The 12,838-nt window shown below is 47.1% G+C and overlaps 1 protein-coding gene across 4 annotated transcripts in view; it reads right to left on the bottom strand.

The window, feature by feature from the left end:
* Positions 1 to 1,774: 1,774 nt before the first annotated feature.
* Positions 1,775 to 12,838, bottom strand: part of LOC147603588 (uncharacterized) — a 93,637-nt gene continuing 82,573 nt past the window's right edge. For all 4 annotated transcript variants that reach the window (XM_086796381.1, XM_086796384.1, XM_086796382.1 and 1 more), the window contains one exon: positions 1,775 to 2,604. In XM_086796381.1, the coding sequence (XP_086652507.1) occupies positions 2,378 to 2,604 (227 nt within the window). In that variant the 3' untranslated portion in view covers positions 1,775 to 2,377. The remainder of the gene's footprint in view (positions 2,605 to 12,838) is intronic.

Raw genomic sequence — 12,838 nt, 5'->3', positions numbered from 1 at the left:
ATACATGCATAGTAGTTCATCCAAAGATGCATCCATTGCAAACAAGCAAACTTTCTAACCTTATCAATATAAGACAATTCAACTACATCCATCTACGACCCTCTTGGTCTCTTGCCTTCTCTAAGAAGGCTAACTCAACATGCACGAGTGCGTGTATCGAATTCCAAGTCTGATTATCGATCTTGAATATTGGTTCTAGGCATAGACATATCCAACTAGTCCAGCGCCCGCTTGGACTCCCTTTTTTTCCTCCTTTCGGGGGTTGCAATTCGAGTATTGCACCACTCACACACCACAGATGTGGAGTTTGAACCCGGGTCCATTAGCTTGGGTAGAATAGAATGGCCGGGGCTAGAGCCACGTGACCCTGGACTGTCTTTTGAAATGATTTTCATATGCTCCAGTATTAAAGCTAATTTCAAGAATAGTAATTGGTGAAAATATATATGAAGACTTCAACAAACATGGATAATATGGGATATACTTCAACATGTGGACACTATCTTTGCATTGGTGAGAACTGTTGATAGCTCTACAATTAGAGCTTGCTTACATCACATCCTTTCTTGAAAAGTAGAGCACAATGGCTTACTTGGAGCACCGAGGCTCACTTGGAGTACAATGTACTCTAGTTCAAATAACCCTGATTCTTGCTTCAAGCTTACTTTGCTTGTAACAAACTGAAATAGGAGATCTCGTGAAATTGAGAGAAGAAAAAAGACCTACATTTTGTCTTGACATGGTATGAACCTCATGAGTGAATTAGGATAGCATTGAACAAACAAAAAGTGGAGTCCCAAATCTATCATGAGACTTTAAGATGTGTTGGACTGTCACTCACTTGACTCGCTAGGCCAGCTCTGCCGGGACCATGCAGCAACGGGCATTCTCCTTTGTATACACTCGGTTACCTGGCCCCTCTGTCCAGTGGTGAGGGCGGCATCTTTCCACACTACCAAGCCCCAGCAATGCATGCACACAAACAATCCCCCCCTCCTCCTTTTTTCAATTCATTGCCTCCTTGAGAGACTTTATTTATGACCCTTCAGATGTTTTTAAAAAATAATAGCAGAATCTTGAATTCCAAAAAAAAAGAAGAGTGAGCTGCAATTGTGACACATCCATCCACCTGTCTGAACCTGAGGGGAAAAAGTTCACATGCCTCTTTCCCGTCACAGATGAAGAAGGCTTAAATCATTTCCATATGTGCAGTGAGGTGAGAGAGTACAAAAATGCATCTCCTGTCCTGTTATATATTTGTTGATTGACTGACATAAGTGAGTTGGAAGGCAACAGTATAACATCAAAAATTTTACTTGCCAAGCAGACTATTGTACGTTTCCTCTCTTTCGCCCACAAGGGACTCAGGATTCAATAAAGAAATGTTCACAGAAGTTTTTCCTTGTAGTGTTTGACAGCACCCACAATTTAAAACCTTCTCCCAATTGCCACAAAATACACAGCAAGCACATGACACGCATACCTGAGAAAGCATGTACTGCCCAATTATGTCATTCTGAGGATAGAATATTGAGCTTCAACATGTAATGCATGTTCCACTCTTGCTCCCCACAGACTTGCATTGTAATGTATCCTACGGCGTGTAAGGTTACACCATTATGCTGTGTACCCATTTCTGATTCAAATGTTTATCACGTGCAGGTCATGAAGCATGTCTTAAAATTAAAGGTAAGCTCAAACAACAGATACAAAACATAACCATTAAAACACAATCTTGCCACACCAGCATCGTGTATCTCCAAAGACAGTTAAATAGACCAAGTCTGTCTTATTAGCACATTCTTATCCCACATGGCATTCAAAACCTTCAGCATAGTATCGATTCCACTGCTGCCAATTGATAATAAAAGAAGATTGCTCGCATTCAATCCTAAGATCATTACAACACAACTTTACCACACCAGAGTAGTGAGCCTCCCCAGACAGTTAAATACACAAAGCCCAACTTAACTATCTTATTGAGCAGTTAACACCCTCTTTTGCCCTAAAGGGACTTCAGAGTCGGGTGGATCTTTCTGACAAAGTAGTGATAAGAAAAGATTACCTTGGCATAGTAATATGTGCCCACCCCCCTCCTCCAACTCCTCCAAAACTGGAAAAAAAAGAACAACTGTGGAGTCTGCATGAATTCACCAACGAATAGCCCAGAGAAGCATGCTAAAATGAAAGGGGCGCCCCACTAAGGGGGAACAATTTCTGTCTCCTGCTCACCACAAGCTCATGTGTCAAACTTTGCCTTCTCGTGTTCAATCAAAACCTTGCTCATCTTCCATTGTGCTGAGTTTCGGGGTTTTGAAACCTCAATTCAAAATATGTTTTTATAGCTTACACTAACTGCGGCAACTGCGCTTGATAACTAATAAGGCCAATGACCAGCAGGCCCAATCCGATGATGGGACCTCAACGGACCCACCCCCCCTTGCGTCATACCTTGCTGCATCAAATGCTGAGGGTAGCCCTGGTGGGAAGGCCCCTGCTCTCTGGATTGTATCTCCACTTTGATGCGCCTTCCCAAAATGAACATACCGTTAACAGCAACAGCAGCAGCTTCTGCAGCTTGGGAATTCTCCATGGTAACAATTCCTGAAATCAGCAGTCTGTCATCAGTGTACCACAAAACAGACATGAGAGCTTCACGTTCCAATCTGTTAATGCTGTGCAGCTCTTGGCAACAGGAACTACTGTGCCTTTACAAAAACAAGATCCATCTCTGTTAAAACATCCAGAAAGACCAGATTACAACCCTCATCATCCAGAGGCAATAAATGAGGGGGGACTCCCTCCTTGGCTGGCTTCCCTCAGAGCAAGAATGCTGGAATAAAGGAGGGGCGCGCGAGCGCGCGCGCGCGCGCGGGGGGGGGGGGGGGGGGGGGGGCGCACTCTGTTTTGTTGTGGTGGGATTTGTGTTTGGGTTTATGTTGTGGAAAGCCACACTGTGGGCAGAAAAGATGCCACTCTCCCAGCTTCAAACAAAGAATGGAAAATCGCTTTTCACGTGTGGCCCAGGAACTGTTCTGAATGCGCTGCCAGTGATTGTGGAGAGTGTTGATGAGGTTGGTCCAGATGGCATAAATGACCTCCGCTGCAAGCATCACTGTGCCTTCGCTGGTCTTGCGGTAGCGTGCTCTCCAGACCTAACAGCATGCAAAGTTAGGGCCTATAATGCCAAGTGACACTGTCGTCCCCTCGTGAAAGCCACACTGGGCAGAAAAGATGCCACTCTCCCAGCTCCAAACAAAGAATGGAAAATTGCTTTTCATGTGTGGCCCAGGAACTGTTCTGAATGCGCTGCCAGTGATGGTGGAGAGTGTTGATGAGGTTGGTCCAGATGGCATAAATGACCTCCGCTGCAAGCATCACTGTGCCTTCGCTGGTCTTGCGGTAGCGTGCTCTCCAGACCTAACAGCATGCAAAGTTAGGGCCTAGGAGCAGTGTGGTGCTGCCTTCCTCCATATTTGGAGCCTAGGACCTTTCCTCACGAGGGGACGAGGGTGTAAATAAGATCCATCCGGATAGAGAAAATGTTCTCTGCCAACGGGTTGCCTGTGTCCTCAATGGCCTCCCTGCAACACATCTGCAAGATATGCTAGGCAGCAATGCTGCTAATGAGCTCCCATTGCTGGTTAGTGAGTTTTGAGGGATCCAAGGTGCCCATAGTGCCAGTACACCGGTAGTAGGTAGTAGCCGCAGAAATCCTGAAAAGAGAGCTGAAGCACGAGACTCACACCATCCACCTCATAGAGGACTGCCAGTTTGGCCTCTTCAGCTGTAGAGTTCTTGTGCTTATGTACTAGGCTTTCAGTAGAGAGAGAGGAGATATCAGCAAATTCAAACACAGCACAAACTATAGCCTTAAAACTACCGATTTGTATTATGTACAAGAAAAAAGTGTTACAACTATATTTCAAGTACAAGAGATGGCTGAGAATGTAGACAACAGTTTGCAGCCCACTGCTCTACTGAAGATTTCCCCTCGTCCAGCCCACGCACTGCAGAGAATTGCTCTCCGTGCAATGAGAAATGCAGATGAAAATAATGAATTTCCAACATGCGTGTATGTAATGCCAATAACTGCTGGTCGGCCTGCTGATGTGTTGTCAGCCAGATCCTCAGGACTGCCCACACCTGGTCCACTGGCCAACTGCCACGTGGCACTTAGGCATGTCAAATGGCTCTGAGGTGTGTCACATCAGCCCACGCTATGGTCCCTATTTTTTGACCACCTGGCAGGTTCCCGGGTTCGAAGTGAACAGATGCAGAAAACACAACCAGACCTGCAACACCTTCAGGCAATCCCAAAGGCAATGACACTCCTAGGAAGCACCACACCATACACAAGAGGCACGGCAACCGCCACGTGCCCGCCGCTAGGCACCTGTGGGCAACCAGCCATAGGAAGAGTGTGATCTTCACACAAGAAAAATGTCCCAAAGCCCTTCCAAAGGTCGGAAAGGAAGAGGGGAGGAATGTCATAGGCTACCTAATGTCAGGTAGTCATAGGAGTGCAGTCAAGCCCGTGCAATTGTATCTACCATCCCAGACAGGACAAGCACTCATAGAAGGGGAAACCTGGTTGTTCCACCGAGGCCAATGGATCGCCCGAGTCTCACTTAAGCATGGCCAGGGGGACGGTTCTCTGAAATCCACAAACATCATGAGAGTTCTGTGCAGCCTTTAAGGGGAGGGGTCTTATCATACCATGGGCAGCATTTTGACTGCCCAAGTGTGTGAGGACACATGGACTAACCCTGCAAGGGGGATGTCAAAATAAGAGAAGATTACCAACCACACCAGGTGGCGAGGCAAGGCTAGGGGGTCCACCACTCCGGGGCGACATTGTCATCATTTTGCTTTATGTGAATGACATGATTATGACACGGAATAATGAGAAGAAAATCTGCAAACCACTTGATGACCCTGCTGTAGTAAAGAGCATAGTCCCAAAAAACTTCCAAGTTCATGCATATAATATAGAAGTACAAAATATTATATGTTAGAGTGTCCTTTCACACTTGATGTCCAAGGGGAAAAACCACATGGGAAAAAGTGCCCTTGGTTAAGCCCTGTTCACACATAGCACTACCATAAGTGAGCATATGCCTACATGATTGATCACTTTACTGACAAAGTAATCAAAGCCATCACTTGGGCATTGCGAGTATCCCATCTCTTTTGCTGCTGTGAGGGAGGAGTGGGTACTGCAGCTTGTTGAGCACCATGGCCAGGCGTGTTAGGTGCTATGTCAACAGGGCGTACATCTTCACCGAACACATAACCCCATAATCCTTTGGCCACAAGAAGATTTCGGACGATGAAACTCTAGAGGGAGTAATTACTGCCATCCAATTTGTCCTCTTGGGACAAAACCCCGAATATATCGGTCGTATTTCTAGCCATTTGCTGAAATCTCTTGAAAGAGAGATGTAAACACGTGCAACCAAATATGTTGTAAAAAGAGCCCGCAGGCAAAATCCCAAACGCACCGGAGTGCAATGCTGGGCAACCACAAGGTCCTGTGCAAATGTTTTGCCCCAAATATAAGGCTGCACCTAATTACAATGCTGAAAATTCTAAAATTTCTGAGCACCAATGGGCTGATTTATGTGTTAATTGCACATAATTCACAAAAGCCCCAAAAATCTGTGTACAAATGAGCTTTAATTGTGCAAAAGCACTGATTTTAAGAAAGTCCCAATTTTCTCTGTCGTCTTGGAACTGCAATTGTGCAATTGAGCAAAAATTCTAAAAAATCCCCAAATTTTCCTTGAATCTTGCACCCAAATGTTGCCATGCACTGCTGCCTACACCTGATTTTTACAATGAAGCAAGAATTTCACTACAGCCCCATGAATTCAACGAAAAATCAGTTAGTTGAATGCCCGGAACCCTGATTTTGTTGGGATGCTGCCGTGAATGAGGGCGCCAAGCACATTCTGGAGGTAGGTGCACCCATAGTTGCAAACATACGCGTTTGGATAGTCTAGTAAACGTTTGCTACATTCTCATGTTAGCAACACCTTGCAAACTTGACTTTTTTTTGCAACTTAAAAAAGCCATGTTTTAGGTTTTTCTTGGGTAGCGTGTAAATACTAAACATTGGGTTGCATGGCTTATCAAAGTGTACTGAATTAAAAATGTTGCTGAATGTTGGAAATCGTGCTCAAGTAAACTGCTATGTGCCATTCACCTTTCAGCATTGTGAAGAAGCTTGAAGGTGTGTGATGTACCCCACAACCATAGCCGGCTATAGCCTAAAGCCTACAACCTTCACGTAGAGTGTTTGTTGATATATTTGAAATTTGAATCTCTCCCAAAAAAGCCTCAAATTTGACATTTTAGTCTATTGAGATGGTTTTCTTTTGGAAATTGGCCAATTAGTATCAATTAAAAAATCATCTTTAAACAAATCAGCAATTTGGGCACAAGTTTTATGATTTTATGCATACATAAAAATGTCGCGAATGTATCTATGCCAAGGTTTGAAGCTTTCTTTAGCAAGCTTGGCGAACTCGAATGCACGAATGCTTGCAACTATGGGTGCAGCCCGATCGTATAGGCGAGTAGCTGTGGCTTTAGGGCAAGAGAGGCAAACGTCTGAACTGCTGGTCGTTGGTGGCGATGACTGCAGGTCAAACGGCGCGGGCAAGGGCTGGATCATGGCGTGTGCGACAGATTGGACCACGGCAACGATGGGAGCAATAGGACGGCGAGTTGCCTGCTGATGGTGACGGCACGAACGGATTGGATGACGACCGTGAAGAGGTGGCGACGGACGGGTGCCCCTGCTGGATGGAATGGAGATGGCATTGGAGAGAAAAGTGCGGCGGGGCTCAGCCAGTTGTCGCCCACTGTGGTGCGAGCGCCGCCAGTGGCCCAGGCGGTGGACGACCCCTCGGCACTAGTGCTGCCGGAGTTGGTGGCTGAATCGGGCGGTGAAACGACAGGTGGGCGGCGCACATGCGGCAGTGGCTGGACAGTAGCGGGGAGGAATTACGCAGGCGACAGAGACGGGCAGCTGACGGAAGCGCACAGACGTCGACGGAAGTGCAACTGGCGACGAAACTCTGCCAACAAACGTGCTGAAGGGGGGAACCTTGCTCTGATACCGTTGTGAGGGTTAGGGCGGCACACAGACACAGACACATAGAATGAACAGCAGCAAGAACTCACAAGAGAGTGATGGTGGTTGATGCTCACACAAAGATGATAACATAGAATGTGTGGAGCTTGGGGGTTGACTCCACAATATCAAAATACAATAATTGTGGTGTCCTTTCACACCTAATATCCAAGGGGAAAAACCCAAAGGGAGAAAAGTGCCCTTGGTTAGCCGATGTTCACATGTGGCACTACTCATAGCATGTGTGCCAATAAGATTTGCACCTAGTCTCTTTCGTGCCTAGGACCATTCTAGGCAGGCCTTGCAACAAGTAGTTAGCACGAGTAGACTTCGAGGAGCGACTTCGACAGCCTTTGATCTGGAATCCTATGGTCCGTTTGCCTAGCGGTCACATGCTTGGGGCTTGCCCACGCGTATCTTGGGGAGCCTTGATCATGGGCTCCGCCAAGTCCCTTGGAGATTAGCTTGCATTCAGACAACTACTCCTAGAGGCGCAAGCGAGAGCCCTTATTGGGGCAGAGACCGGCTTAGCCTCGACATTGACTCTTCCATCCTCCTTGAGTGGCTGGCCCCAATACTGGATCCTTCTCCTGTGCAATGGTTGGGAGTGTTTAGCGGGCACCGGCCATGGTATACCCCTGGCAGTTCATGGTGCATACGATTGCTCCTCTCTACTCACCTTCTCTATTGGGCTTCATGGCAGACTGAAGAGATCAAAGACTCCCGTAGAGGGCCTCAGGGGCTGCACCTTGTAGAGGGTGAGGGTGATTGGTTTTCATGCACAAGTGGCACATCGACCCTCCACCGGACAAGGTGGTGAGAGAGAGACTACGGTGGCTATGGATGTGGAGGGCCGGCCTATTACGAGTCTCTAGTGGGACCCGGGAGAGTGGACATGGCAGGATCCAAAGGACAAAGACGAGTCGCCTAGTACTGCTTTCTTTGCTTACACCACATGGTTGGGCCGCAAAATTCAGACGGCAGAGGTGGAGGGCACTCCACCAACAACAATACATTAGTAGGCACAGGGTCTCCCACCACATTCTCTCACGAATTTCTGGAAGCGGTTCTGGGACAGCTTTCAGTCGCAGAAGCTTACTCTCTTCATGTGGTAGATGGCACATTGGAGCTTAGCAGTTGGCACTTGGTTGGCCATTGGGGGCAAACCAACATTACGTCAGAGGTGTGGCCATCCCCAAGAGTCTCAACGTCAATGTCTTTGGGATTGCCCAAATGCCCAGCAGGTCTGTTTGAGGATCCTATGCATTTGCACTTTGGATCGGGCTTCTGCCCGTATTATTACGTGGGGCAAGGTTGCTTGGGTCACTGAGGCCGCGATCAACATGTCGTATGAGGAGGAAGGTGGGGGCTAGCTCTCCAGGTCTCTTACCTACGTATTTCCACAGTACCAGTTCCAACTCTGCCCACTGGTCGTTGGATCCTAGGTTCTTGCCAGCGATGGGAGATTTGCAGTAGCATAGCCGCGTGACATATTTGGAGAGCTCGTTGCAGTGAAACCATTGATGGCACCTTCATCCCGCTAGCGGAGTCTATCCAGAGCGTCTGGCTCGATATCATTCCTACCCTCTGTTGGTCAGTGGGGGCAGGCAGCTTCAAGGCAATAGTGGTGTTGAGCCCACTTGGCATTACAGACCATGTGTGTGGCTATTTCCCCCTCCCCCACACTGGGGATGAGATAGCCTTCTCCTCCTAGAGCAGCCAACCATAGAGAAGTGCATCCTCCCCTTTGTTCATCAGGGCTAGCTTTTCCTTTTGGAGATGGATTTGTACTTAGCCATTTTGGCTGTTTTTCTTGATAACTAATAGAAGGATCTTTTTCCCAAAAAAAAAAGAAATGTATCTTTTGATGTGGGAGTTGAAGGAAACTCTATTTCCATGATATCCCTTGTAGAAGTCCCCAAAGCAATGAAATCGTCTGTTTCCTCGTACTTGCTTTTTATAAAAGACTCTAAAAATAAAGAATTTGAACCTAAAGAGTTCCTCTCTAGTTTGGATATGGAGAGGATTTATTTGTTGAAGAGGTATGAAGATTGTTTTGCAGATTTTTTAACAGATGAACTTCCACTAGAGAGGCCAGAAGATCATCAGATCAACCTCATTCTTGGGAGTTCGCCTCTAAACCGGCCACTTATCCCGTAAGCCTAGCCTAGCGGGAGGAGATTACGAAGCAGGCAATTGAGTTATTTGGAAAAGGGTTTGATAGGCCTAGTTCTTCACCCTTTTACTCTCCAGTATTATTAGTCCAAAAGAAGGATGGGTCTTGGCGCATGTGCGTGGATTATAGAGCCCTCAACAAGGTTATCATAAAGAACAGGTTCCCCATACCTAGGATTGATGATGTCCTAGATAGGTTGGATGGAGGATCCAAAGTGTTCAACATGATAGACTTGAAGAGTGGCTATCATCAAAAGGATTTCTCCATAGATGTGCACAAAATAGTGTTTAGGACTACCTTTGGGCTATACGAATTTCTTGTGCTACTCTTTGGTCTTACCAATGCCCGTGCCACATTTAACAGGATGATGGGTAGAATCTTCAGAGCCCATTGAAAATTCAGGGGTACTTTCTTTGATGATATCTTAGTATGTTCTAATGATGAGGAAGAGCATAAAAAGCATTTGGATATTGTTTTCCAAGAATTGAGAAAGCTCAAGCTTTATGCCAATGGCAAGATGAGTGAGTTCTTCCTGTCAGAAATTCACTATTTGGGCCATACAGTGTCCAAAGATTTGATTCGGATGGATCCAGACAAGGTCAAGGCTATTATGGAATGGCCAGAGTTGACTAGTGGGGATGTGGCACACATGCAAGGGTTGACTTGCATTTTGTGGATACCACACTTTTGGCTCTCTCTCTCTCTCTCTCTCTCTCTCTCTCTCTCTCTCTCTCTCTCTCTCTCTCTCTCTCTCTCTCTCATTTCTGTGTGTAAGCTTCTCCATCCTGCACCCAACCCTAATGTGCAGGTTTGTGTGTGTGAGTGTGTGAGTCCAACACCCAACAATTGGTATCAGAGCTGGGAGCTGCCCCTGGAATTCTGGCCCTGGAAAATCTGCAACAAGCTCAGCGAATTTCCGTCCGTTCTGTCCATCGTTGTGGATTTCCGTCGACGGACCACCTTCCGTCCGCCGGACTTGGCCGACTCTGCCAGCCAAAACCAGCGGCACTAGTGGGGAGCCCACCACCGCCGCTCAGCCCACCGGCGGCAACAGTGCTGCCCGAAGCGCCTCCGCTAGTCAGCGCTCCGTTCCGGATGCCCACGCCGTTCCGTTCCGGCCAACCAGAGTCGCCGTCGCTATTCCGTTACAGCTGCCCAGACTCCCGTCCGAGGCTCCATTCCGGCCCGCTGGTAGACGCCCCGCCGTCGCTGCTCACGACTGCAGCCCGTTCGGGTCCTGGTGCAGCTACGCGTGTTTGCGCTCGCCCTGCGCCTACCGCTCTTCGCACCCAGCGCCAGCCTCCGTCCGCTGTTCACACCCTCCGCCTGGCTCGACACCTGCCCAGCGCCCGCCTCTGACTGGCCCGACACCTGCCCAGCACCCACCTCTGCCTGCGCTTGCCTGGCCCGACACCTGCACCTGGCCTGCCTTGTTGAGACATGCTGCTCTTCAGCACTCAGTCTGCTCGTGCGCCAACTGCTCTTACTAAGGCTCCACAAACGTCAACTCTTCCAACAAAGCAACACATCTGGACCTGGACTGACGCCTGCAAGAGAAGTCCCTGCCATCCGTACTGCACTCGCCTGCAGGCACTTTCCATGTGAGTGAAAATATGCATTGAAATATTAAAATTTTGTATCACTTCTGTGCAGGTCAGATTCAAAGGAAAGTTGCAGGTGCAATTTGGGGGATTTCTCAATTTGAGGCCAAATTGAAAAATTGCAATTTGGGGGTTTTCAAAATTAAGGTCAAAATCAGCAAATTGAACCTCTTTCAATTGCAGAAATTTGGGGCTTTTATGAAAATTGACCAATTAGATGCACATTGAAGCGATCGGAGTGCATAAAAATTGGGGGTTTTCAAATTGGAGCATGTAATTGGGCATCACAGCTGTGATTTGTCGCGTATGTATACACATTGTGTGTAATTGGACAATTTGGTGCAGGTTTACACTTACTTTGGTTTGCAGGCATACATTTGCACACGACATTTGGTTGCCTGGCAGTGCACATTGGTGCTTGGTTTGCTTGCAGGTGTATTTTGTTGACATGGCACAGAATGCTACAGATGTATTTGGTGTGCTCACCCAGGAGGACAAGTTGGATGGATCTAACTACTCCCTCTGGAGTTTCATGATCCGTAATTTGCTGGTAGCCAAAGGGCTTTTGGGCATCGTGTGTGGTGATGACACACGCCCACTTACCATACAGCCAGCCACGCCTCAAAGGGGAGGTGCTTAAAGAGCTCCTGATGTAGAACCTGCTCCCACACAAGAGCAGAAGAGATGGGACTCTAGAGACGCACAGGCCATGTCGTTGATAGCCCTTTAAGTGAAAAGGACTATTATTCCGCACATTCTTTCTTGCAAGACATCGAAGCTTGCATGGGACACATTGGAAGCAATGTATCAGGTACGCAATGAGGCAAGAGTTGCCTACTTGAAGAGGCAATTGGATCTTCTTTCTATGGATGAGGGTGACTCCATGGCAGAGCATCTCACCAAAGTGAAAGATTTGCAGGAACGATTGCTCAACATTGATGAGGTTATCCCAGACAGACAGATGGTCACCAACACTCTTCATTCTTTACCGCCTTCCTACTTGGGCTTTCACACCTCTCTCAACCTCTCAATGAGAGGAGGTGGTGATCCTGTCACTTTTGAAGAGCTCATGGGTTTACTCTTGCAGGAAGAGCAAACAAGAGCAAACTTATCGCGCAACCGTGGTGGAGACAAGGCATTTACAGCCAAGGATAAAGGTAAAGCAAAGAGCTTTAAGCATGGGGGACAACAGTCTAGCAAGGCTGGTCATGGACAGCCCTCTTCTGGTCGTGAAAAGTCTGACAAAGGGGATGCAAACAAGCCCAAAAAGAAGAGCAAATGTCACTACTGCCATAAGCCTGGACAATACATCAGTGAATGTAGGAAGCAGATTGCAAAAGAGAAAAGGAAAGAAGCAGGCAATGCAGTAGCAGACTCTTCTGATGACAAAGCACAGCAATCAGCTAATGTAATCCAAGAAGTATACACTTTTTTGGTCACATGCACTGGTGGCACATCAAGTGCTTCAGACACTGATATGTCTTGCATTGCATTTGACAGACAGAATGCATCATGGTATTTTGATAGTGGTGCTTCGAGCCACATCACTTCATGCAAAGATGTATTTCAACACTTGGTTTATGCTTTAAATGGCCGCACTGTATCATGTGCAGATCATACCACATATCCAGTAAAGGGAATTAGCAATGTCATACTTATTGCAGCCAATGGTGCCAATATATGTATGAAAAATGTTTTGTATGTTCCAGGGATAAAGAAAAATCTGCTCTCCGTCTCAGCCATAAACGACCAAGGTTTAAAGGTTGAATTTGAAGACGGGAAGTGTTTGGTAAAAGACCCATCAAAGGGTTATGAAATAGTCACTTCTGGAACACGATACAAAGGCTTGTATAAGCTGGACAGCTATGACAAGCGTACTTATGATGCAAATACAGTGGCTGCCCACACTCTTGCTATGCA

This window comes from Cibotium barometz, chromosome 63, assembly GCF_041138505.1.
Source record: "Cibotium barometz isolate CiBa-2024 chromosome 63, ASM4113850v1, whole genome shotgun sequence".
Classification (NCBI taxonomy): Eukaryota; Viridiplantae; Streptophyta; class Polypodiopsida; order Cyatheales; family Cibotiaceae; genus Cibotium; species Cibotium barometz.
The sequence above is the reverse complement of the archived record's forward strand: the minus strand, read 5'-3'. Positions and strand labels throughout refer to the sequence as shown.